This window comes from Zeus faber (assembly GCF_960531495.2).
Source record: "Zeus faber genome assembly, chromosome: 11".
Taxonomy (NCBI): domain Eukaryota; kingdom Metazoa; phylum Chordata; class Actinopteri; order Zeiformes; family Zeidae; genus Zeus; species Zeus faber.
Genome location: NC_137205.1, coordinates 10,920,363 through 10,947,741, shown reverse-complemented (window position 1 = coordinate 10,947,741; position 27,379 = coordinate 10,920,363). Strand labels below are relative to the sequence as shown.

The following is a 27,379-nucleotide window of genomic DNA, read 5'->3' as shown; positions in this document are numbered from 1 at the left end:
ACACACACACACACACACACACACACACACACACACACACACACACACACACACACACACACACACACACACACACACACACACACGGGGAGATCCAAAAAAAAAAAAGATAAGAGGCAGACTAAGATAGTGGAGCGGGACGAGGCACTCACAGAGGAGGAAGGAAGACAAGAGTGTCATTTTTGTTTTCCTCCATCCCGCCTTTTCAGACGCAGTGGGCGACTAACAGCCCTGTGAATTATTAACGTACCTTCACAAGATCTTTCCCCTCCCTGTCGGGCGGAGCAGGTTTGGGTCTGGGGGCGGTTTTATGGGTGAGTGAGGAGGCAGAGGCGGTGGGGGAGCTCTGGCTGGTGCAGGACGAGGTTGACGGGGAGACCTGATTGGCCGAGGCGGTGGCGTCGTGCAGGAAGATCCTCTCGCTGCGTCGGCGGATCCAGCCCTCCTCCTCGCTAAAGCCGCCGAAGCCGGAGCCAGCGCCGGATGTGGCGCTGGAGCCCAGGTCAAAGCTGAAGCGCCGCGGGGAGCGGGGCGAGGGCCGCGGCTTGGGCGGGGGCTTCCGCTTTGCCGGCTGCCGCTCGTCCCGCTTGCTGGGGCTGCCCTGGTCCAGGCGGCGCGTCGCCGGCGGCAACAGGGGAAGCTCCGGAGCTGAGCGCTTGCCGTGCAGTAACGAGGGGAACTTCCTCAGCCTCAGGTCCGAACCCGAGTCAGACCACTCACAATCTGACCAACAAGAGGAAGATAGTTATTTTTTACACGCACGCACGCAGGCAGGCAGGCAGGCACGCAGGCACGAAAGGAAGAGAGAACCAGTTCAAGCCAAACTAGTTTACACACAAAAACACATATCTATTACAACTCACTTCCACTATCACTATTATATAACCCTATGCCCACTATCCACCTTCCACACACACTTTTTTGAATAAAACACAGAAAGTCCCAGCACCGCAGAGTAAATAAACTACTGAGCCGAGATTCTCGTCTGAAATCAATATCCTGCTGAAAAAAGCGATATTGATCCATTTGGGGAAAAAAAATAATCAGCGCAAAATCATTATGTGCACCTGGACGTGACAATTAGAAATGAATTAATGTTTAACCATAAATCAATAAAATAATCCCCGCCCCACACCCAGGGAGTGGACCCGCTCCATGGCAAAAACCTGATGGGCTACAATGGGGGGGGGGTGTGTTTGGGACAACTTTGTTAACGTGGGGAAGTCGTTTTAAACCCTGTCTTGATAACGTGTGTGTGTGTGTGTTTTGGGGGGTTCTCGTGGCTCCTTACCCAGAGTGCTCTGCCTGCTGTGAAGCTTGCCGTCATGAAGAAGGCTGGGGGACGGCGCGGCAGCCTTCACAGGGAGTGCGCTGGCGGCGAACCTCGCCAGCAGCCCCAGCCCGCTCTCCTCGCAGCTGGAGTCGGACCGATCGTCCTCGTAGTATTCATCCTCCTCCTCCTCCGAGGACTCTGTTTGACAGGGAGATATGTTGTTACTTTGGGATCGGGGACGATGGTCGACAGACGCAGAGGGGGGTCAACTGGCTTGTCATTGTCTCCTGCCACAAATGGTGCACAATAGTGAAGCAGGCACCCAGGCAGACACCTATTTCCTGCCGCTAGAGGAACGCGGGGGCTAGTTTGGAAGATATTGAGAAAGGACGCGGCTAATTATAGAGACGTCAATTCCTCAGACGCTGCTGGTGCAAATATGCGAGGAGGTAAAAGGGATCGTGGATGGAGGCCCCATTGCACATCCAAGCAGGAACAAGCAGATGGAGGGAGGGAAAGATACAGTAAAGGGGGGGGGGGGGAGAAAATATAATAAGAGAGCAAGATAGATTATTCAAACCACTGCAGAGTGTCTTTGTATTGTAATGCTGTGTAAGCAAATTACAGCAGGGGAAATTAGGAGAAAATGGGCTTTCCACATGCATGTGAACCACACACACACACAGCTGTTGGGGCCATAAAAGCAGAAACACACTCCTATATCATTTATTATTAAAAAATGCTCCAGCAGAATGTGACAGCCAGAAGAAGAAAAGAGAAGGATATTGGGCTGGTGGGAGGCGGAGGTCAGAAAGGGAGAGAGACAGAGCGAGCGAGGCTAAACACCGAGAAGCGAGGAAGTGGGCCCCGCTTCAGGGCCGCCATGTGGGTCTAGTGGTACGGTGAAGCAGACAGACGTACTGGGAGCTGTGCGTTGGCACTAAGGGTGGGGGGGTTAGGATGTTAGCGTTAAGGGTGGAGGCACACAGTCCAGGTCCTTTGACGTCTGGGTAGCACAAACAAGCCGGCGTTTTTTTAAAGTTGGACTGAGACAAGAACAACATCACATCGAAGGTCGTCGCTTTACTAGAAGTTCATATCCCAAAGGATGTTTTCTTTTTTGGTGTTTTGAGTCTCTTCACAATTTGTCTGAACATAAAATAGTAAATCGTACTGATCAATTGACTAGATCACTCTTGATTGTTCCCAGTCCATCTTTAAGTTGCTCAGGGTTCCGTCAGATTCCATAAATTGTGGAATTTGTTGCTGATCATGTCATGTTTGGGTGCATTCAAAGCGTAAACAGTAGCAGACAGATAGGCACTGAGAGGACAGCCCTGTAAGGCCCCTTAGTAGTCCAAGTAGCCATGGTTACATCCCCTGACCATCAGATTACTCTCTGGTAGGGTGTATAACCATGAACTTTTAGAGGACTTGTGAGAATTTGTGAGGAAAAAGGAAAGACAAATACCACCAAATAATCGAGGCAAACAATTATTTTTGTGACGACAAACCAGATCCCATTTCCATGTTAGCGCTCAAGGTAGAATAGAGGGAGGGGCACTTCCTACTTACAGAGCAGGCGACAGGGGTGTGGCCTCAGGCAGGGCGGGGCGGGGCGGGGCAGTGCAGTGGCGAGGGCGCAGCCTAGCCTTAGCGTAGCAAGCAAAGGCTAGACTAGCCGTAGTGAGGTAGTGGCAGCTCAAGGGCTGCGCTAGTCCTTGCCAAGCTCCTGTAATGTGTCGCGGCGGCAGCAGCAGCAAAAGCACACAGAACAGGCTAAGAGACACTCAAAGCATCATGGGTAAGGACAGGGGTCAGAGGTGAGGAATGAAGGGTGACAAGAGTGAAGTGGCTTGAAAGAGCAACGTAAAAGGGAAAGGGTTATTTGAAGGTTTAGTAGACAGGGTGGAGGAGCCCTATTGTCCAAATATCCCCACCAGCCTATCAGATCCCTGCAGCTGCACTCCATCAAGAATTTTGGTGGAATTAGTCATGCCCGCCTCCCCCCAAAGACACCAAACCACACAAGACCACAACACGTTTATTTTGACAGCCAAATCTGAAGCAAACAAAACAGGAGCCAAATTGCAAGACGCCTTCATTTTAATGTGAGGATTCCATCCCAATTAAATCCACTCCAACCCAAAAAAAAAAAAAAAAAAAAGAAAAAGATAAACGTTTGACTCTGAAGTCTTGACGAGGGAAAAAAGGGATATTTGACAACCAGAGCGCTTTGAGGATGTGTAAAGGTGCAGCAGCAGTTGGACAGACTGACAGACAAGACGGATGAAGCAGACACAAGGACCACAGCGCTTTGCTCTCTGTACCAATCAAGTCAATACCTTTAATAAAGCTTATAGGCACCAAACTGCAATACAACTTTATATGAAAAAACTTTGCACAAAATTCACACAATTTCAATGTACAAATGCTACAAAACTCTTTGCAATCCAGGCAAAAAAAAACAAAAACAAAAAAAAACAGAAAAAAAGATTAACTCCTAAGAAAATATATAAAATGTAAAAAAAAAAAAAAAAAGGCCGACTTCGCTTAGAAGCCGGCAGCAAGAGAGGTAGGGATTGTTAAGCTAAAGCACATTGTAAAGATGGCCGCCTCAGCGAGAGCAAGCAAAGACGCCGCCCCGTCGCGGAGCTCATGGACTCAGGCAGCTAGGGCCGTGGACCTGCGAGCATGCTGTGTGGTCAGTAACCAGAGGGAATGGTCAGTAACCTTGGTCGAAAGAGTCGTCAGAGGAGCTAAGGCCTGCTTCCTCGAGCAGCATGGATAAGTGCTTGTGTTTCTTCGTCTGAGACTTCTGCTTGGACAGCGGCGCTGTCGGCGAGCGCGCCGACCGTCGCTTCCTGGTCAGGTTGCCGTGGGAGCGTACTGCCGAGAGGGGGGGCCAGCCCCCTCTCGTGGAATCCTCGCCCTCGGAGTACGAGTCTAGTGTAGAGAAAGTCAAGAGTTAGCAACCCGGGGCGCTCTGGTAATCAAAAGCAGTAGAAAGAAGCTGAAGGGATCACGGGAGCACAAAGACCCAAAAGGCACAACACAGTTTGACTCTTCATCATTCCAGTTAAAGACTTGACCCAGTTTCATCAACAGAATAAACACATGCTCCACTGCCTCCATGCCAACGCAGCATGATGCTGAAAAGCTGACTAGACTTGAAGGAATTCACAGACCAAGAAATGAGGTACGTTTTCCCCCAGGTGCTTCTTGAAGCAGGAAGGGGAATGCTCTGAGTACAGTCAAGTATTCAAGAACCCAAAGGTGCTCCGTTTTGAAACACAGCCAACTTTAATCATTCCATATAAACATCGCTCATCAGCTGCAAGCATACAGCCTAGAGATGCACATGACACTTGCACTCCTCGGACGACTCGTCGGCCATTACTCACTATTTGAGCAGCTGCTGAGCTCCGATCTCATCGGAGAGAAGGGAGAAGTCTTCTGACCTTTAACCTTTCGGCATGCGTCGGAGGACGATCGCTTCGTGGCCAACCTGCGTTTTCCTCCTTTGGCCGACGGGTGGAGGATTTGCTTCTTCCCCCGGCTGTCCGTCGACTTGCCCCGTGACCTTTCTACTTTTGGGTCGGGGGCGAGTTTGCGCGAGGCGCTGAGTGAGTCCAGTTGCGAGAGAGAGAGGGCACGGTCGAGGTCCGACGCCAGCTGCTCCTGCTCGCACACACGGCCGCGCTTTGCCTTCAATACCTGGAAGCACGGCGAGCAGGTGATTAACGATAAACGCGTGTGGCGGTTTACAATGGGCATCACACACACACACACACACACACACACACACACACACACACACACACACACACACACACACACACACACACACACACACACACACACACAATATCTACCTCTAAGGACTGACTGGTGGATGGCTCTTGGTCATTCCAGGTCTTCTTTTTCTTCTTCATTTTCACCCCTTCACTTCCTCCCTCCCTGTCCTCCTCCTCCTCCTCATCCTCCTCTCTGGAGAGCCGGAGCCTCTTGCGCTGGCCTTCCCCTGCCTCTGAGTCCTCCGAGTACTGCACAGGCCTGCCCGGCCTGAGAAACGGGAACATCAGCATTAGAAAAAATGACTCTACCCCCTGGACAAACGTGTGCACACACAGACACACAGACAGACATACACTTACTTTACAGGCTTGCCGTCCAGTTTGGTAGGTGTCGCTGTGTGCTTCCTCTTCCTGGGTCGGCCCCTCCCACGTCTGCTCAGGCTCCGCCTCTCGTCTTCCTGCTGCTGCTGCTGTTGTCGCTCACTGACAAAAACGCACAAGCGTTAATGGGCTTCAGTGTGTGTGTGTGTGTGTGTGTGTGTGTGTGTGTTTTCCTGGCATAGCAGTGGTCTTGCGCGCTTGTGTGTGTGTGTGTGTGTGTGTGTGTGTGTGTGTGTGTGTGTGATAGACTCACTGTCTGTCCCGGCGTCTCTGCAGCTTGCTCAGCTCCCTCTGCTTGTCCCTGTAGGTCTTCTGCAGCTCGGCCAGGCGGACGCGGTAGTCCACCTCCACCGCGTCCAACACGTCCATGGACACTTTACTGAACAACTGTGGGGGGGGGGGGGGGGGGGAGAAGTTCCGAAAAATTTCAAGTTGCGAGTCTGTTGGCTGCTGACCTTTCTGAAGTGTTGTTTTTTTTAGTTTTGTTTTTTTTAAGTGTGGGATGGAAGAGAGACCAGCAGCGGAGATGGAATCTGGTCTGAGGACAGACTTTGTCTTTGCACTAGATGGCTCATTGTGTGTAGGCGGCTTTACCGGCTCCTCCTTCCTCTGCCTCCAGCTGTACTTCTTGTTGGGGTCCAGTTCCCTGGGCAGGTTGATGTGGGACTGTTTCTCGATGGCCTCCAATAGAACCTGTCGGCTGGCCTCCAGAAGACAGTCGAGGCCGTCCAGCGCCACGTCTGGACAAGTGGCAGTGAGGACGTGGCGGACCAAAGATGCAAGTCAGTACAATAACAAGCACGCAGCGGTTCCTCTAATTCCTGTACTTGTTATATCACTTGGTATATCAGTCCAAGTCAAGTCTAGATTCCTGTCTCGTTCCGTTATGAATTGAAGCAGAAACAACTTGAGAAATGAAATTAATCTCATTGTGACTAAAAATCCAGGGGGAAAAAAGAGAAAAAACTTGAGAAATACATGAATACATTTAGAAGTGCCATACTAATTCCCTGAATATGAGAACTCCCTGTTCTATAAGAAATGATGAGCAGAGACTGGAGGCAGCCGGTGACACAGTTTTACAACTCGAGAGGCGTTTGAATAATGAGACTCAAATTATACAGGAGCTGTCGCTTGGATTTAATGCTTTGAGAATTTCAACATCCTTCCCGCCGCTGTTCTCAGCTCACAGCTCCTTTCAGCGCTTTTCTTGTCATTGCTTACGCTCATTTCTCCCAGCTTCTACTTTTTGTCAATCAACCTCAGCTGTAAAACCTTATTTCCACATACATTCCTCCCTCCCCCGCCGGTTACCTTGTTCCTGGCTGATGCGCTCCATCTCCAGCTGGGCCATGTGGCTGAGGAGCGCCATCCCCTCCAGCGCCGTCGCTTCCAGAGACTCTCCACCCAGTGCTGGGCCTTGGACCTCGGGTAGGCAAGGGGGGGCACTGAGGATGGCCTGGGGCATCTCGCTGGCAGTCAGCAAGGCAAGCATCCCTGCCATGGGATCCTCGGGGGCGATGTTCAGGGGGAGCGGCGGGAGAGGGGCGGGGGGTGATGGTGAGGGAGGGAGGAGAAGTGGTTCGGTGACGCCCTCTTCTGGATCGGGAGTGTGCAGGTTTGGGTGCGTGTCGCGGCCCGTGCTTTGCTGTGGTGGGGCGCGGGCCGAGGTTCCCCGCCCTTCCCGCCCCGGCACGTAGTACATGTGCTCTGCCCTCTGCGCCAGCGCCATGTTAGGGTCTGCCTCTGGGGCAGACGCAGCAGGGGGAAATGGCGGCTGACACACGTACGCCACCGCTTCCATTTTGATTTGTCCCACTTCCCCCTCGGCCTCGTCTGACCTCTTCTTCACCTGTTGGGGACAAGGACTTGGAGCGCCCGGAGGGGGCGGCTGGGACATGGAAGCCTGTCCCCTGTTCCTCTCGCCCTCCTGACTGCAGGCCAACACGGGACTGCAGCTCTGGCTAGGCAGGCCAAGGGCTGCCACGGTGACGCCCGGCTGTGGCTGCTCAGGGTCGGGCTCCTGCTTGAGTGCAGGCCCCGGCTCCATGGGTTCCAGGCCCCGGGGCTTCAGGTCCACGTTGAGTGTCCTGGAATGCAGGTGGCCCAGCGGCAGGGGGGCGCCTGGGGAGGGAGAGTGGTGGTGGTGGGACGCCATGGGCTCCGTGGCGGCCCCTGTGGGCAGTGGGTGGTGGTACGGGGGGAACGGTGAGCTGAACGGAGTGGTGATGGACTGATATTGGTAACTTGGAGGAAGGTCTGTAGAGGCAGAGAATACAAATTAAACGGTTACAACTAAGGCGAACTAAGGCAGGGAATGCCAGGGAATCGCTTTCCGTAACAATGTTTTACTGGAGCAAGCGTTCCTCACCTGAGTAGGGGCCCGACGGACGGTACGGCGATTTGTTTCGCTTGTGTCCCACTCTCTGCTCATGGTGTCCGACCTCCACCTCCTCCGTCACCTCCTGCTTGGGCTGGCGTGGCGACGCAGGGGGAGGAGAGGCTGACCGAGGCGAGGGTGGGTGGGGCAGCGGGGTGGGCGGGTGAGAGAGCGCCCTCTGCCCCCCTTCCTCCGACTTGAGGGCGGTCGCGGGCTGCAGCAGGGTGAGCGAGGACGTGGACGGCGTGGGTGAGTTGGAGGGGGGCGGGGGTTTGCGGGGGTGCAGGACGGGAGAGGGAGATGCTGAGGAGATGGAGGAGGGCCGGAGCTTCGTATCCGAGCTCCGCTTGTCTGATTTGTCGTCCAGCTCGGGCCTGTGCTCGGTGGCCTTTAAGCGTTCCTGAAACAGAGAAAAAAGCTGAATTTATATAAGATGTAATGTTTTCATATATTTTGTCTCTTAGAACTTCCAAATTTCTAAACACGCATTTGAATAGATAGAGATAGGATACTTTATTTATCCCCAGAGGGAAATTGTAGAATGGTTGATTGTCTTCTTCTTGGGTTTCTGTGGTGGATTCCATCTTGTTTTGTTGTACTGTTGCCCCTGCTGTGGTTTATCTGATCTCACTGCTTTTACAAATGAACAGGGGCGCGTACGTGTGGATCCTTCTGTATATATAGTGAGTTGTGACATCACAAAGACTGGATAGCTTTTCTGCGCTCTATTTTACTGTTGTGACATCACAAAGGCGGGATTTCCTTCAAATTTTGCTACATTGATTTGTAAACATTTACACATGGAAAACAATATTATACCCTTCTGTACCCTCCTTAATGTCCTTACATACAATTAGCAAATTCATACACCCATGGATGTATCTACAGCATCTAATGTCCAAAGCCTGTGTTGTTAACTTTCTGGAAACAAGCGCTTTTGTGTTTGTGTGTGTGTGTTTGTGTATGTATATGCACGGCAGCAGTTGAAAGTCCCTTACTACTAGCTGAGCGTTCCTCTGCAGCTCCAGGACCTGTGCTGTGTGCTGCTGGATCATGAGGAGCTCATGCTGTCGCAGCATCTGCTGTTGGGAGAGGAGCTGCAGCTGAGCCTGGGCCGCATGCTGCAGCGAGCTGCCTGCGCCGTATACCCCCGACCACACCGGGGCGCTGCGATCCAGAACATCACCCCCTGCAGAGCAAGGCAAAGGGCGGGCGGTGGGGTTGTAAGGGTTAAAGGGACACTGTCAAACTTCAACCTTATGTCCATTTATTAGTCTTGGCAATGGCATGCCTTTGACGTCTGCGATCCCAAGCATTGTGGAAGCCAGATGTGGCAGTATAGCTTACTGTCACCGAGCTTACTTTAGGACGGCAGAACAATACAAGAAGCCTCCAGGCAGTGCAGGGGGTGACTGATCCAAAAAGGTACATTTCCTGTATGCTATGGTACAATCTGCTGTCGGATTAATATGGCTTTTCAGAAAGCGAAAAAACAACATCTACTTACATTAACATTTTGCAGAGTGCACCAGTCAACCGTACTAGTAAGAACCAGAGCAAAGCACAGAACAAGTCCAACAAAAAGAGGCAGAGACCGCAGCCGTGCAGCTGGACAGATCTAGCGGGGATAGCCACTGAGAGCCCACGGCGACTGATAGGGTTTGTGTTTGACATAAACCACATAGTGGAAAGTTTTTATTGGATTCTGTTGTGGATGGCAGCACAAGCGAAATCATTACTTCCAAAATTGACATTTTTCCTTCAACACAATTTTGCTGGAAAGCTAAATAAACAATACTTATTGCAGGGGTCACAAAAGAACATGTGAATATTTTTTATCTTTAAAAAGTTGATATCATTTATCAACAAAATGCAACGTAAACATGCCATAAACATGTTTCCATCTCTTTCTCTCTGAAGCGCACACACACACACAGACACACACACAGACACACACACACACAGACACACACACACACACACACACACACACACACACACACACACACACACACACACACACACACACACACACACACACACACACTTCAGTACCGTAGTGCGGCAGGTGTTCAGTAGGAATGACTATTAGCTGTCCAGACTGGGGGTCCCTGGCGAGCTGGTAGTGGGGGGGCATGGAGGCTGTCAGAGAGGGGGGGTAGCCTGGGGGCAGGCTCTGGTGGAGCGAGGAGGGACCCATTCCTGCAGGAGGAGAGATGGATGGAGAAGAAGGTCATGGTGGGTCACGGCAGAGGGAAATATAGAGTGAGGTAAGAAATAAAAATACAGGGAGTGTGAGAGAGAGCAACGCCTTCCGAGAACGCCAAAACCAATGTTTGCCCAACATCTCCCTTCATCCGGTATTCGTGCCAAAGTTGACGGCATAATGCAGCTCCATGGGGGCGAAACACATTGAAGTTTTCTGTCTGGAAGAGGTTTCTGTTGTCTTGGCCTCAGCGTCTAGACAGAGACGGCCCATGGGGAGCCGTGTTTGTGCACCAGTGTGAGCTTGCATGCAGCTGAACACATGTGTGCGCGAGTGATGGTGCGGTTCGTGCGGTTTTGTCATGTCTGTCTCTCTGTGCTGTTATTTCTGAAGGAGAAGGGCCAGCGGGAGCAGTTCTGGAATGTCTGCTGCTCTGCCCCCCCCCCCCCCCCCCCAGCGCTGCGGCTGTCGAACTAAACCCTCGTGAGGCAACTGGACTAAAACTTTGCACAAGAAAAACTTAATTCAAAAGAAACACAAAGAAATATATATAAAAAAAAAACACAAGTGTACATTTCCCCACTTTGTTTTCCAAGTGTAGAGAAATATTTCTTATCTTTTGTTTCAAGTTTTAAAGTATCAAAGGGTGTACACTTGTGTGTCTAACACCGTTGTCTAGCGTGTACATCCTTTTCACCTACCATAGGGCGAGCTGGGCAGCCAGACTGGGGGCGCACCAGGGCGGTGCATCCAGGGGTGAGAGGTGAGAGCCGAGGGGTCGCCGGGCCAGCGACCAGCCCCCGTGAGAGCAGCGCCGCCCAGTGCGCCTCCTCCAGTCACCATGAGGTTAGAGGTCATCAGGCTGGGGGTGATCATGCTGGGCGTCAGACCGCTGGACAGGGGGGCGGGGTGCATCTGAGTGAACTCCGCCAGCTCTTTGGACTCCCTGGTGGGACACAACATATCCCCCCCACCCCATAACAGCTGCTTTCAGGAAGTGGCTTTTAAGGAGAAAGATAATTAAATACAAGAGTGCCTGCATGCACTTCTGGCGTGGGGGCCCCAGGGGACGCACGCACCCTTTAGTCTGGCAATGCAATTGTCATTCTCCAGCTTTTGAGCTTTGCATAACAACATGATAATGGGAAGTTTGTAGCGTTCTGGGCAGAGATGGACTTCAATGCCTGCGGATGAACATGAGTATATTTGTCTTCCAATTCTGGATCACTGCAGTTGCCTCAGCCAAAGAAATTTTGGGCATGCAAAGTGTAGATAATTTGCCACCAACTAAAGGCGGTATTACGTTTGTGCCAATATGTGGCAATACAAACATACAACATGATAAGGGATATGGGTTATGGATAAGTGGTATGGATTAAAAGCAGAGAACAAGTTTCCCCGGCCACTATTTGAAGGATGTGTGTGCGAGTTGGTCGCCATCACTGCATGGGTGCATGTGCTGTGGTGTGTGTGACAAATAAAGAATCTTCCTTCTTCTTCTAGACTAATATGAGTCTTTAACGGGAAACCTCCTAAACCTCCCAGATCGCCCCGCTTACCTGAGCACTTTCTCCTGCTCGCGTTCCAGCCTGCCAGTCAGCAGCCTGTCGTCATGGTGCCGAGCGCGATCCTCCCCTCGGTCCTCGTCTGAAAGGGCCGACGGGATGACATGATTATAGGAAGAACATAGTGTAAAAGAAACACCCACCGCGTTACATTTACCTGAGCCACAGTTAAGTTATTATGACATTCGCATTTGACAAATAAACTTCAAACAACGGAGGGGGAAACGGTTGAGGTTCAAAAGGAAGAGAAATAAATAAGGCCACACAAATGAGGAACACAATACATATTATTTGAAACGACACAAAAAAAAGGGTGAGAAACTAGAGCAAGGGAACGATGGGAGACGCGCGCATCCACATTATATGAGGAGACGGCGGAAGCGGGAATTAAAGAAGAGACAGAATAGTGGGGATAGGGGAGAGGAGAAGAAGAAACAGAAGTGGGGAGTGCCGGGCGACAAGGCCACGGTGGAGATGCGTAGGGGTGACATGGCGGGGCACGTCAGGATGAGAAGAGGCTAAAAATACAATGTTAGGCTGCAGCCGCGACACGCAGAGTGACAGCTCTCACTCCCGGTGTCACCTCTTATCAGATATTAGCCTCCCCCCGGAAAACACCCGCACCTCGTCATACACGCATATCCACATACAACTACTTCCTTGGCGACGACCCCATCGAGCACCGGGCAGAGACGGCCAAAAGACACAAATGGAAATAGAAGGAATAAAAATACACAGAACTCTGTCAGAGCAGAGGATTTACACGCATCCGTGCGCACTCAACCTTGCATGTGGAATAAACATGAGGATCTATCCCCCATCCCATTCTACATAGAAAGCAAGGATGACAGAGGGTCCCCGAGCGAGCGAGAGCAAGCAAGCGAGAGAGATGAGTTTTTACAACTGTGTATTGAACCTTTCAGTTCTGACCTAGAAGACAGTGTGAGTGTCCCATATAAGGGACACAAGACTTTAACAATCTCTGACACGCTCCAAAGGAAAGGTTTCAAGACTGTTACCAAGGTTACAAGGAGCCTGTCCCACATGCTACACTTTCTGCATCAAAACGCAAGCGATTAGTGCCGCACGCCCCCTCTTTCTGTCTCTCTCCACCTTTCCTTCCATCCGTGCCTCCACCTGTCCTTTCCACCGCGAGTTTTCCCCCACTTTCTTCCCAGTCCATCATCTGTCATTCTGTCCCCTGGCAGCCACCGCTCCCCGTATCTCCTCTTAATGTCTGTCCATCCCTTTCCAACTCTGTCTGCCCTGCCACATCCATTCAGTCTTTCTGCACTTGGCCTCTCTCTGTTTATTTAGAACCGTTCTTAATCACTCTGCCCAAGTAAGGAAATGAATAAACGCCCTCAACCGATCTCACACACACACACACACACACACACACACACACACACACACACACACACACACACACACACACACACACACACACACACACACACACACACACACACACACACACCTCTCAATCTTTTAAGATCCATTGCTTAGCAACGCACCCAGGGTCTTATTGTAATTCAAGACTTGTTTGTAGCTTTTAGCTGCATTCTGTAATGACATGTTTAATGCAGATTGAGAGCGGGGTAGGGCTGGGGGGTTGATGGAAGGGTCAGCAGAAGATAAAGAAAACAGTGGAGGGAAAGGGTGGGAACATGGGGGGTGTGCGGTGGCACCAAATGTCCAACTGGTGGGGTGGGGGTAAAGAAAAATATCTCCATAGAAGCTGGAGTGACTGAAGTTCTGCCACAAGAGAGCACCAGAATGAAAGTGTAGGAAGTGTAGGACCGAAAAAGGGAGTGAGGGAATGATTAAAGGGAGTCTGAAAGAGAGAGGGATGAAAAACAGAGGGAAAGATTGGGAAGAGAGCAGTGATGGAACGACGTTGAGGACAGTATGGTACCGCGGGAAGTTCAGCTCGGACGGCCCAAGGTGCACCCTCCCCTGTGACATAATCTCCGATTCCGCAGGTAAAAGTTGGTTCTCCCATTCCAATCACGTCACATGCGTGGCCACCTCAAAGTCAAATAAGGCAGAGGAATTCTCACTTTGATCCCAAAGAAAATGAGCAGCTCCATTACTCATGGAAATGAAAATGAAGAATCATTTGCTCTCGCTTCATTTAACTGAGGGGGATCAGCTCTCCCTGCAGCACTAGCAGGGAAGGGAGCCGGTTCAACACATCTGCAAACTGCTCAGTGTGTGTTTGATTTTGTTAACTTCCAGAAGCTAGAAGTGGTCACGTGACTTGCTAGACTGGTAAAACCGATGTTACAAGTTTTAACTCATCGTCTAAGTTTTTATATATACATCTGTATTCACACTAGGAGCAAGCTTTTGGTTGTAATGCTGATGTGAGATGTCATTACCTTTGATCGTACTTTGCAGCAGAGGTCTCGTTTCGGGGGGGCCGCTGTTCTGTTTACTGCCGCTTCCGCTGTCCCTTTGCCGGGCCACAGCTACGGCGATGCCGACGGGAGGGTGTCGGACCTCCCCCTCTGCCTCCCGTCCGAAGGAGCGGGCGCTGTCTGGCCGCTCCTGCTCCCTTTTCAGCTGGGGGGGCATCCTTGGTGCCCCCCCTGCAGTTTTGTCTCTCTCCCGCTCACGCTCCTGCTCTCGGTCCCTCTCCCTCTCTCGTTCCCTCTGCCTCTCTCGTTCACCCTCATGTCGCATGCCTCCGAGTCCCCCGAAAGGGCCTCGGTTGTCCATCGCGTGCCTGGAGGACCCGGGGCCATCCGCAGGAAAATTTCCACTGTATTTGATAAGGCTCTGCATGGCCGAGATCTCCGTTGGGTCCGAGCTAGTCACCGCCCCCCGATCTCCGTTGCTGGGCCCCCCGGTCAGCACTCCCCCGGGCCGGTAGAGCGCTGAGGGATCCAGGTAGCGCCTCTGACCCCCCTCTTCACCTGCGTGGCCGGCCAGACCCGGCTGGGAGAGGGAGCTGTGTGTTTGTGGGGAGTGCCTGTGGGAGGAGTGGTGCTTATGGTTAGTCTGATGTTGAGGTCCATGGGGGGTGTGTGGGGAATGGGACGGGTGTGCGTGCGGGTGCTGGGTGTGGGAAGAGGGGAGTGCATGTCCGTGCTGAGCTGCCAGAGCCGCCATGTGGCTAGTGGCGTAGTTCGCCAACGGGCTAATGTTATTCCACTTTGGCTCCATCCCCAATCGGATTGAGTGTTTCGGCGTGTCCCTTGTGTCTGGGCTGAACCTTGATTGGCTGGAGGAGTAAGGTGCGTCCTGGGCTCTTTTGACCACGGACCCATTGGAGCGAATCACTGAGCACTCCTCCCTCTGATTGGTTGACTCGCTGGACTGGTGAAAGCGAGAATGTTCCGTGAGGCTCCTCTCGGGAAACCTGTAGCCCTCCCTCTCTCTGTCTCTCTCCCTCTCCACTTCCCGGTCCCTCTCGCGCTCCCGCTCCCTGTGTTTGTCGCGAGCCTGTGAGGCAATCTGGATGGGTCCCGCCCGCTCATCGTATACCTCCACAGAAGGCACGTATGTGGGGGCGCTCACTCGCTGCTCCCTGGCCGGCTCTCTGGCCGGCTCTCTGGCCGGCTCTCTGGCCGGCTCTCTGGCCGGCTCTCTGGCCGGCTCTCTGGCCGGCTCTCTGGCCGGCTCTCTGGCCGGCTCTCTGGGCGCACAGGGGTGGGGCAAGGGAAGAGGCACGCCGGCGGCCGAGGGCTGGAGCGAGGTGGGGAGACTGTAAGAAACATGGAGGGTCCTGCCTGCGGAGGCCGTGGAGTCGTTCCTCCGCTGTCTGTCCCGGTCTGTGTGAGCGGTGGAGAGCAAGCCGGCGTGAGGGTTAGAGTGATTATTTTGGTGCAGGCGAGAGCTGCCTTCGTCATCCCGGGCCCCGCGCTCTGCCTCGGGGCCGGGGTACCGGCCCCCTCCCCCACCTGGAAGGAAGGAGGCCTGGGGAGCGGGCGGCCTGATCCGGGCCTCACCCAACTCAGAGGGCGAGTGAGAGTGTAACGGCTGCTGGTATGGGCGCTGGAGGTGCGGGTGGAAAGACCAGCCCTCTCTTTCTCTCTCCCTGTCCTGCTCGCGATCCCTCTCCCTCTCTTTCACCCGTTCCCTCTCTCCACTCCGCGCCCCCCGGTCCTCCTCACTCCGACTGTCCTGCGTCAGGTCCACCACGCTGTGTGGCCGCTGCTCTTCTCTTGGCCGCTCCCTCTCCCTCTGGTGAGGCCTGTCCCTGCTCCCATCTCGGGACATACGCTGAGGTGGCGTGCCGCTTGAGGGGGTGGAGGGTGCGGCAGAGGGAGGATGCAGAGGTGATTGGCCGATGGAGGCTGGTAGGTAGAAGCCCTCTGGAACACACACATACACACGACATGAAAACCCACCGTCAGCACACAACGTCAGATTAGCATGCTGTTACACAGGCAGGACAATCTGTTTTCTAACAAAGTGCCGCGCAGGAACAGGAGCATAGATGAAAAGTCTACATGGGCAGAGTTGTCAAAACAAAAACAACAAAATACAAAAGTTGGTGGGCAGAGACAGGGAGAAGAAAACAAGCATGGAATACATGAGCGAGCCAGAGAAAAAAAAAAAAAAAAAACACCCACTGAAACAGACTTAAAACACCAAACACACTCCCACTCAGCCCCATGTTTTCCTCACTGCTGTGGGCACTTGTGTGAAAACGAAATTCAGCCACGTCTGTGTGTGCCTGTGTGTGCCTGTGTGTGCGTGTGTGTGCGTGTGTGTGCGTGTGTGTGTGTGTGTGTGTGTGTGTGTGTGTGTGTGCGGTCGCTGTGGGCGGAAGAGTTCTACTGACCTTTGTGCGAGTCGTACAGGGGGTGTTGGGAGAGGGAGGGGGAGTCCAGGTGCCCCAGAGGCAGGTATGGACTGGAGTACAGACTGCCTGGCAGAGGGGGGTACCCTGAAGAAAGAAAAGGAGATAAAACAAAACAAAACAGTGTTAAACAACATGGTATTTACAAGAAATCACTGCAGCCACACAACGGTATGGTCATTTCTCCTCCCACACAGACCCCCTAATGGATGGTGTATGAGGAAACCAGTGGGCTTCAACAAGCTGCACAACAGTCATACAAGTACACTGTGCTACATTATTATGGCAGGAATTGTGTCTCAGAATTCCCAAGTAGATATTATAAATTATAAAAATAAACACAAATGGAAAAATATTAATATCCCCAAATTTCTATTAAGACTTTTAAATGCAAAAAAAATAAAAAAATCAGAACCCTAAATATATTTCACCGTCCACTAATAATTATTAGTGGATGAACATCAAAACCACCAATAATAATCACTAATATTCTGTAGCTCCCCCTCGTGCCGCCAAAACAGCTCTGACTCATCGATCCATAGATTCCACAAGACCTCTGAAGGTGTCCAGTGGTATCTGGCACCAAGACATAACGTCCTGTAAGCTGCGAGGTGGGCCCCCCATAGCTTGGGCTTGTTGTTTCAGCACATCCCATAGGTGCTCCATCAGATTGAGAGCAGTGTGGCGAGGGCATTATCCTGCTGAATGAGGCCGCTGCCATCAGGGAATACCGTTGCCATGAAGGGGTCTGCAACAATGTTTAGGTGGGCGGTACTTGTCAAAGACATCCACTTGACTGTCAGGACCCAAGGTTTCCCAGCAGAACATTGCCCAGAGCATCACACTGCCTCTGCCGGCTTGCCAGCTATCAGACCAGGCCACTTCTTCCATGGTCCAGTTCCGATGCTCAGGTTCCCATTATAGGTGATTTCGGTGGTAGACAAGGGTCAGCATGGGCACTCTGACTGGTCTCTGGCTACACAGCCCCATACACAGCAGGCTGTGATGCACTGTTGTGTTCTGACACCTTTCTATCATAGCAGCATTAACTTTTTCAGGAATCTGTGCTACAGTAGCTCTTGTGGGATCAGACCAGACGGGCTAGACTTCGCTCCCCACACGCATCAACCAGTTGTCCTTCCTTGGACCACTGAACACCCCACAAGATCTGCCGATTTGGAGATGCTGTGAACTCCGTCGTTAAGCCATCACTATTTTGGCCCTTGTCCAAGTCGCTGAGATCCTTACACTTGCCCTGTTTTCCTGTTTCCAACAAATCAACTTCAAGAACTGATTGTTCACTTGCTGCCTCATATATCCCACCCCTTGACAGGTGCCACTGGAACGAGATGAGCAATGTTATTCACTTCACCTGTCAGTTGTTTTAAAGTTGTGGCTTGTTGGTGTAAAATACACACACACACACACACACACACATATATATACACATAAACACACATATATATATATATATATATATATATGCGCTTAGACTCATTGTGTTTGTTTGTTGTTTATGTTGCATTATCGCCCTCTTCTGTTAGTAAATGCTATATCCTGTGTGTGTGTGGCTTACAACTTTCGAATGCCTTTAAATGGTTGACATGCATTTAAATGGTTGATTCACATGTGGATTGCTTTGTATTTGACACACGTATTGTGTCCAACAGCAGTAAAGCCTAAAAATTAAAAAAAATAACTGTTAAATCTCCTTTTCGAAAAACCGGAAACTCACATTATAGTTATGTTTATTGGTGTGCATGTTGTGAATGAGTAATATAACTATTTTTGGCAAAGTGTAACACTGTAGAATGCCAGTAGGAATAGGCACAATTTCCTGTGCAGATGTAGCCAAAAGAGCTGATTTGCAGAATTGCAAAAGAGTCAAGAAAACCGTGAAAAATTGTATAAAACTTAACTGACTATGAAATAAGTCAAAGAAGCAACTTCAGTTTGATAATAGCTGTAATGTAAGCTGTTAAAATAACATAAAAATCAGTAAGCTCCATTCCCCAAAACAAAAAGGCCAGTAAACGTAAGTTCGGGCAAGAGTTACATCAGTACTTCCCTGTCTGTTTGGCTGACAGATATAGTTAAAATCATCGTTATCTGTGCATAGTTTACTTCATTAGGTCATGCTGGGGTCAGGGTTGGGATTGGTGTTGTGCAAAATTCTGCCTGACAGCCAGCTGCTGCTCTCAGAGACCCATTCTTTATATAGACAGCAACCGCACTGCTGGTGTAATGCCCTGGATTACTGTGTCATCGGGCTTGCTGCTACCCTGACGTGAGCCCATGTCACAGCGCCAGGCCAGGAAAGGCACCAGCCCTGAGCGGTGCCACATTCCGTGTCCCCACACCCAAGACCGTTCCAAGGAAACAGAAAAGACAACTCTGCCATAGCAGCACAACGCGGGTGTGGGGGGCGCTGCTGTATAAATCTGACGCAGGAAAGGTGTGTGTGTCTGTGTGTGTGTGGGGGGGGGGTTAGGGTAAAAATGGAGACGTGAGGCAGGCGGGCAGCGAGGGACAAGCTTTGGGAGAAGAGGCACCGGGTTACAAAGTAAAGAAACGTAGGAATGCTTTTGCCACCTTTTTGATAACCGGACCCTAGCTCACAGTGGATTGTGATCTTTCATACTAGTGATATGCGGCTTCATTATCCAGAGTTTCCTACGGACCATCTCATACCCTCAATCTCACCTCTGTAGCTGCTTCTTAAAAAATGTCTTTAGCTTTTAGCAGGTATTAGAGACAGAGGTCAGGTCTTAAAGTCTCTATTAACACTGTTAAGGATTTTATTCTACCATCTTAGACTCTATACTTCAGCCTTCTACTCTTTTTTTGAAGTCTCAAAAATTAGGCCTTACTTTGTCCTAGATTTAAACCTGCTGAAGTAAATCACCACTGAAGATCACACAGATCTCATTTGCCCCTTTAAGATGGCAGTGACGAAGAGCTTGTCTCGTAAATGAAACCTTTCGTGGCCTCATTTCCCGTAGCTCACCAAGTGCACCGTGGGATGGCGTCCAGGTTTTTCCTCCTCTGTGACCTTCTACTCCAGAGAGAGTTGATAAGGAGAGGCGAGAGGACAAGAGAGGAATAAGGAAGATTTGGAGATTTGGACACAAAGCAGCATAGGGACGATAAGGGAGGACAGATTCAGGATGCGGTGAGAAAGTGGAGCATGAGATTCATTGAGGCAGAATGCAGGACAGTGCGAGAGGGAGCGTGAACGAAAAATAAATGATATGAAGGAAGGAGACAGAGACGATGAGCGCGTCAGACACGAGGCTTGACAACGAACGAAAGAAGCAGACGGAGGAAGATAGATTTCAGTAACGCACGGCAGGCACAAGCGGTGGAATGGGCTAGGACGCATAGGAGGCATATAGGACAGACGAGACATTGCCAGTGGCGCTGCTAACAGTGGAGACAGAAATGGAACAGCGTCCCACTGGTGTAAGCAATGAGGAACAGAAGAGGGACAGGCCTCCTGGGCATTGGACAACAGGAACAGTGGGGACTGTGAGAAATGGTATGGTGTAAGGAAGCCATTTGTGGCGTATAGTGGTGTATAGTTGAGATATGCACCGGTGTTCACAAGATGTACTCCGGAGGTACAGAGAGAGTCATACTGCTGAGGGGAACAAATTTAGATTTACCATCATGGCTGTGAGAGGCCCAGAGCTGAGCCATCTGCAAACTGCTGGGATTGGGTGCTCTATAGGCAGGGTCAGAGGTCAAGGTGGAGTGGCCCGAATATCCGGAAAGGAAGGGACTGGAGCCCGCAGGGAAGCCGTCACCTGAGAAATCGAGAGAAGACCACAAATCACTATGAATGCAATAAAAAAAACAAAAAGACTCTTGAAAGGGTCGACTAGTTCAGTCACTCAACTTTTTGCACATTGAGGATCATCAATTTGATACACATTAGGTCACAGGCCCCATTTGGGACCCATAGACATGATTTAATCCAAACTTCCATACCTGTCTATACTGTAGTTACAGAGATAACAGTGAAACTATGATCAAAGCAGTCAATGTTGTATAATCTATAGGCGCTAGCATCTTGTCAATGACATAAAGTAAATAATGAAGTTGAACTATTAATCATTTTGAGGAGGACCCAGTGGAACCTCTTGGAAGGACACCAGGACCCCTCACTGAGAACCAATGGACTAGTTATTGTGGGTTTGTATGGGGGGGGTCCTATATATAAGCTGTGTGTCGTAATCACATTATTACTGAGCAGCTGTGCACTCAGTTTCATGGTGCCAGACCACAAAAACACTGCATCCAGAGAGAAGGACACTTAATGTTAACCACCATAAAACCACCACAATCACCACGCCGTGGTTTCAGATCGAGGGGTGTGAGGTCACAGACTCTGAGCGCTCTTCAAAAAAAATGCGCTCTGACTGCATCCCTTTTCTTAGAGGGAAAGCCACCTCCACTTTACCACAACAACTTAGTAAATCTATATTCGGCCGTCATTTTAGGGCAATAGTGTGGTGGAGAATATCTAACGAGTCATGCACTCACCTTGGTGCGCAAACACTAACACACTGAGCCATTATGGCCTTCTATCTACGGTTTCATTGATTTACAATATAGCACAATGTCACTGCAGCTGCACTGCGTTGTCAACAATGTAAACCCTTTTAAGAGCCCACATCTAAACCGGATTTACGTCATTGTTGTTAATCAGCAAGGACACACACACACACACACACACACACACACACACACACACACACACACACACACACACACACACACACACACACACACACACACACACACACACACACACACACACACACACACTCTTTTGGTTAATTTCTGAAAAAAGCGGCATCATTATTTTGATGTGACTAACCATGCGTGTTGAGGAAACAGAAGAGTGCTCTCTGCGTATTGGGTAAAGAGCTGGATACTGTGGATGTGTGTTTCGGTATTAGTCCCGAGAGAATATGCTCACAGAGTTTCGTCTGTATCTAAATCAGTACATTAAAGCTGCAGTCCATCAACTCCTTCACACACACACACACACACACACACACACACACACAAATCAATACTAAAAAGGCACCTTTCAAATTAATCACAAATAGGAGTACACACAGTAATGTAGTGCTCCTTTATTCTCTGCCTTGAAAATGGTGTGTAAGTGGAACCTTTCACACCCAGGCCTATTAGACACCGATTTATGAAAGTCGCTTTGTGTATGTGTGTGTACACTCCAGTCTGTGTGTATACTTAAGTGGTTTCTCTCAGTGTACTGCATAGCAGTGTGATCACTGACATATGCAAACAGTTTTGTGTGTTTTTAGTGAATGCCCTTTAAGTCAGATACACAGCGGGACACACACACACACACACACACACACACACACACACACACACACACACACACACACACACACACACACACACACACACACACACACACACGATCAACAATTAGGCCACAGTTCGTCTGAAAATGTTCCGTTTGCTGGAATGTGTTTCCTATGCTCTGATGGGAAACGGCGCAGCGACGGTGACGCTCTGTTGAGACAGGACTGGAAAGAGAACCAGCCCATAATGTAGACGCTCGGATTGAACTCCATTATTCATTACATAAATAACCTGCTCACCCGTCTGACTGGTCATGCTGTTATGTGTGCGCTAAGAGAAGGCCACGTTGCAGGGCGCTTGTTTACTGTGAAACAGCCCTCTTTGTAACTACAGGCTGTCTTATGATTATCACAAGACCACTGTTAAATCTTTACATTTCTGTCATGCGATACCCGTTTCAATCATATCACACAATTTAAAATGTCTGATTCAAAAGATTGAGAGGCATTTGAGAAATGCAGTCGGTCTGCTCTGCTTCAGGAGAGCGATGTAGAGCAGGCTCTTTAACATGACGAACATTATTTAAAATGTGAAAAGGGCAGTGGGAGATGGGACAGTAAGATAAGACAAGATAACGCTACTTATCCCCGGGGGGAAATTCAGGAGTACAATCTACTCTTAGTGTTCAAATATTTGCTCCACACCTTATCAAGCCCTACTCTCCTGGATGTGAGAATAAAAAAAGTTAAATATTTAAAAATGTGGTGACATCTTAAAGCATAAACAGGAATTACAAACCACACATTTGAGTGTAGTTCTGCATTTGCTAATGTTATGTATTTCCATTATAATCTATATATTAGTCGTTCTATACCACCATTGCATGCACCTCCAATATTATCTCCTTTAAGACACATTCATTCAACAGCAGTTTAGAAACAATGTTAATTTGGATTTACCAACACTCAGTTCTTATGTTACACATCAATTCTACCCTCTACTGTAGAAGGGTTCCTGAATCCAAAGTGGGCCTGAATTATGTGTGTCTTTGTTTGACAGTAGGAAAAAATTGATGTTACCAGAGGTATACTGAAAATCTACCAAAATCAACATAAAAAAATAAAAATAAAAAATGCCCTCACAGAACTACTTTGCGTCAATTTCCAAAACATTTCTGCGACCAAGGGTAACACAAGCAAATAGTTTTATTATTTTGAACCGCACTATGACGGGCGTGCAGCATCATTTTAACTAGAAATAAATATCTAAAACATGATCACTGAGCAGATCATGTAATACAGAATAATAGTTGTCAGGGAGCCGTGACGGATGTAAAAACAAACAAATATATATTTTTGAGTCAGGGTTTTAAAATAAATGATTGTTATTTTATCTCCATTGTGGTTAACTGTGTAAAATGGTAGTGATATTGATTCAAGGTAATCTCAAAGCTCAATACCAGATCATTTGCAGCCTTAATGCATTTTATAATTATTCATGAAATTTGTGTGTGTGCGCATTGAATAACAAGTAGTCAGAAACCCCCACACCACCTGTCAAGAACACTGGGGTCCTGACAGGCTGCAGCTCCCACTCCTCCAGGCTAAACACCAGGGTCTCACTGACACACACCTTCCTGGAATGGGGCACATGGTCCTCTAGACCGAGGACCCATCTCTGCATCCCAGCTGCCTACAGGCACACACACACACACACACACACACACACACACACACACACACACACACACACACACACACACACACACACACACACACACACACACACACACACACACACACACACACACACACACACACTAACTTTGGGAAGGGGGGAGGGTTGCACTCCTCGTTCCAGGAACAACATCCCAACGGTAGCGAGGAAACTTTTTTTTGTCAAATGTTTCGGAAATACTCTATTACCCCCCCCCACCCCCCATATCCTTCCTGTCTTACTAAAAGTGCCAGTATATTCACAACAAAACAGAGCTTTCCAGAAAAGAAAAAAGAAGCAGACAGTGTTTTGGGTTCTGAGGTGACGGAGTGAACTAGGCACACATCGTCCACAACACTGTTTGTTGTTTCCTGAAAGTTATTTCTTGTTTGGTGATATACTACCTCCTTAACTTTTTATTTTATCACTCTGTCCAGCCCCCCACCACACACGCCATTTTGCCTCCACTTCACAAGGCAAAAAGGAGCCATATTGTGCAACGCAAGTTGCCAATATAACCTTTTTCATGCTTACATTCTTAGATCCTTGAACAGAGCTAATCAGAGAGGAAAGCCTCAGTGCAGATCAACGCATTGTTGATAAATGGCGCTTGCACACACTATGTGGAACCAAGCTTATAAAGAGGAACATTGCTCAAAAGTCACATAAATGTGCACAAAAATATCCTGAAATGCACGCACGCACACGCACGCACACGCACACACACACACGCACACACACACACACACACACACCATCTGTTCTCCATCATAGAAGGGCTGGTTGGTGGGACAGGGGGCGGCTGCATTGATCTCTTCCCTCAAGGAAAAATACCAAACATATATCTACAAACAACCAGCAAACTGACACCAATTCATGACAATTAAAAACAACAACACTTGTACAGTTTGCTCTGCAAACCTTGCACTGTTTAGAAGTAGACAAATGTGTGTTAAAATGCCCAATGTGTATGTCGCTTGATTGCTAGTTTAGCCAGTAACAATCAAGTTGTGCTGCATTCAAAACAAGAATCAATGGACCTCAATCGGCCTCTGCGTTTGCTCTTGCTTGCTCACAATGAACACATCATGCTTCTAAACGTCTCCTACATGTCACCTCTTAACTCATTTTGTGCCAACTGGTTATGTTGTGAACCATACTGTATTCTTGCTACTTAGAAAGAAAAAAAAAACACAGGTGCTGCAACAAGGGTCTGCGTGTCTTGCTAGGCTGTGTTATTGCTCTAAATCTCCAGTGAGGAAGACAGGTGGCGCGCACGTGCGCGCAGTGCTTTGAGGGGAAACTTGAACACAGATTCACTACACCCTAAACACTCTCGAACAGATCATTCTAGACGAACACGATAGCCTTGTGGTCACAAAACGACAGCATTAATGAACTCTACACACAGTTACTAAATGGTCAGGGAACTATGCACCTATGCATCTATGCACAGCCTAACTGTGTGACCTTTGCTGTGCTGGATGGAGGCTGGTGCCACTTGGAGCTAAGGGGACAGTCCTGGCAAAGAGAGGGAGTTAGCTGATGCTTTGAGTATTCCAACATGCCACGGCATGCTCGCTGTTATACAGACATCACACACACACGGCCTGCGTGTGCATGTGTTGCTTGTCTGGCCGTGACAGGTTTATTGTAGCAGTGCAGCGAGGCCTTGTGCTTTCTCTTAAGGAGTCTGTTTTCTCTCCTGAAGGATTCAATTAATCTGAGAGGTGATGTGTCCGTGCCGACTCATATCTCACACACACACACACACACACACACACACACACACACACACACACACACACACACACACACACAAATAAACAGCCTGACTATTTCACTCACGCACATTAAGCAGCACTGAAGGCGATTGTATGGAGCAAGGTATGCATGCTGTATGGATTGTGCTTTTATTGCTGTGTGTGAGAGAGCGTGCGTTTGCATGCCTGCACAAATATTTCAGAGGACAATTAAATGCTTACCACATTCATCTAGCTGTATAAAACTGTTATGATTAGTATAAATCTCTCTCTGCTACAAGTCCCAGGGGAGGAAACCCCAGCCGTAAGATACAAGAAAAATCACATGCGCGCACACACACACGCGCCATTCCTCCTTTACACACGAAACACTAACCAAAGCTTTTTACCCTCGTCACACAAGCAAGCCAACGAGCACAGTTTTCTACTTGCGCGGGTTCAGGACCATTTACTTCCTACACCCAACAAGAACCCTAACCTGCCGATGCTCATTCACTACACAGACCTACGTTTGCTCCCGTCTCGTCAGATTGAGCCAAGAAATGTTTTCCGACCTCATCTGTTCCAGTGTGAACGTTGAAACGTCACATTCTTGGAGCCTTGTGTATTGCACACACAAAGAACCTGTGTGTGGATGCTAATGTGTACGTTGGTGTGACAACAACTGACAGTGAACTTGCCGTTTCATGTGCGTTGTTTTCGGGTTGTCACAGAGATGGGGCACCACCCCCAACGCACCGTTTTAAGCCTCACATTTATGCCACCTGTCTTTTGTCGGCCTAGTCACTTGCATTCATTCCCTAAAGCCTCACAATTGCTCATCTTTACCATAAAACCTACCCTATGTGAAATAAACATATGGCCGGGCAATACATTGTTTAAAAAAAATAAAAAATCGAAATTGCAATGCCAGACTAGATAACGACTGGGACTTTGTTTGGTCTATGGCTAAGTTACAGTAAAGTAAGGCAAATTTTCTGAACTGTTCTAAACAATGCCTCTATCCACTTGGCCATAATATCCACCTTTGCAGTGATTGTTTCGCAAATATTTGTGGTGTGTAAATATATTTTGAAAGCTCCAGTAGTTATCCCCAAAATATTGATAGAGCTATTCACCAAAAAAATAAATGCTGATATTTGATTTTGTCATTATCGCCCAGACCTAAAATAAATCTTGCCTTAGGAAAACTTGTCCCCAAATTGATTTTTGGCATTTATCTGTAAAGCAATAATAAATGTGTGGAGTTTGCCACACCATAGAAAAATGTGTGATAAACAACACAGCCAAATTTGAATGATTAAAAAAAATCAGCGTGTGTGTGTGTGTGTGTGTATATATATATATATATATATATATATATATATATATATATATATATATATATATATATATCAAAATTGTGAAAAAAAAAAATAAAATAAAAAGAAAAGAAAAATGCAGTTCCCTCTGCTTTGAGGCACTGGGGGCATGTTCGCTGAAGATGCTCAAACCCCGGCCAATTGCGTTAAGTGTTGCTCCGTTTCCGACCTTGTGTTTATACAGTGTTAGGGGAGGGTATGTAGTATGACGAGTCCAGATCATCGAGTCATGATTTAGCCCCACCCTAACAATCCGGACCACAAAAATTATGATAAAGTGCCTAACTCCACAATACAGTAATACATTGTTCAGTCTTTTCACATGTTTTCACAGAATTTACTTTACAGGAGGAGGCCAAGCCTTATGGCGACTCTTTAAACATTAAAAAAGCTTTTACACATCTTTCTTGTTCCGTTTCATGGGGGTTCTGCTTCTCCTGCTTTCTGATGCGAGAGGGAAGAAAGAGTAGAAAGGGGACAGATGGACTCAGCCTGGTGGAGGCGGCTGCTGAAGCCCTCCAGTCAGCCGAGAACCCCATACATTCATTTTACATCTATAAACAGGCAGTTGGGCCTTTTCCCTGCATGGATGAGAGTAGTACGAGTGCATAGAAAAGAGGAATGTTGCAAATAAAAAGGAATCAAATAACCTAACCATAACCCAAATAACCATATCAATGTTTGGCACCTATCCAGATCACACTGTAATCCATAACAGGCCTGGTTTGTATCAGACTATACCCAGCTCGAAATTACATATAAAAAAATAAATAAATAAGAT

General features: G+C 48.8%; 1 protein-coding gene across 1 annotated transcript in view; it reads right to left on the bottom strand.

The window, feature by feature from the left end:
• Window positions 1-27,379, bottom strand: part of tnrc18 (trinucleotide repeat containing 18) — a 39,809-nt gene that overhangs the window by 9,717 nt on the left and 2,713 nt on the right. The window contains exons 2-18 of the mRNA XM_080009573.1: window positions 20,081-20,221; window positions 16,398-16,502; window positions 13,987-15,924; window positions 11,597-11,684; window positions 10,739-10,983; window positions 9,887-10,033; window positions 8,830-9,020; window positions 7,823-8,231; window positions 6,766-7,710; window positions 6,046-6,191; window positions 5,705-5,838; window positions 5,431-5,553; window positions 5,149-5,338; window positions 4,678-4,981; window positions 4,007-4,219; window positions 1,292-1,471; window positions 251-723 (exon numbers count right to left, since the gene is read on the bottom strand). Of these exons, the coding sequence (XP_079865699.1) occupies window positions 251-723; window positions 1,292-1,471; window positions 4,007-4,219; window positions 4,678-4,981; window positions 5,149-5,338; window positions 5,431-5,553; window positions 5,705-5,838; window positions 6,046-6,191; window positions 6,766-7,710; window positions 7,823-8,231; window positions 8,830-9,020; window positions 9,887-10,033; window positions 10,739-10,983; window positions 11,597-11,684; window positions 13,987-15,924; window positions 16,398-16,502; window positions 20,081-20,221 (5,972 nt within the window). The remainder of the gene's footprint in view (window positions 1-250; window positions 724-1,291; window positions 1,472-4,006; window positions 4,220-4,677; window positions 4,982-5,148; window positions 5,339-5,430; window positions 5,554-5,704; window positions 5,839-6,045; window positions 6,192-6,765; window positions 7,711-7,822; window positions 8,232-8,829; window positions 9,021-9,886; window positions 10,034-10,738; window positions 10,984-11,596; window positions 11,685-13,986; window positions 15,925-16,397; window positions 16,503-20,080; window positions 20,222-27,379) is intronic.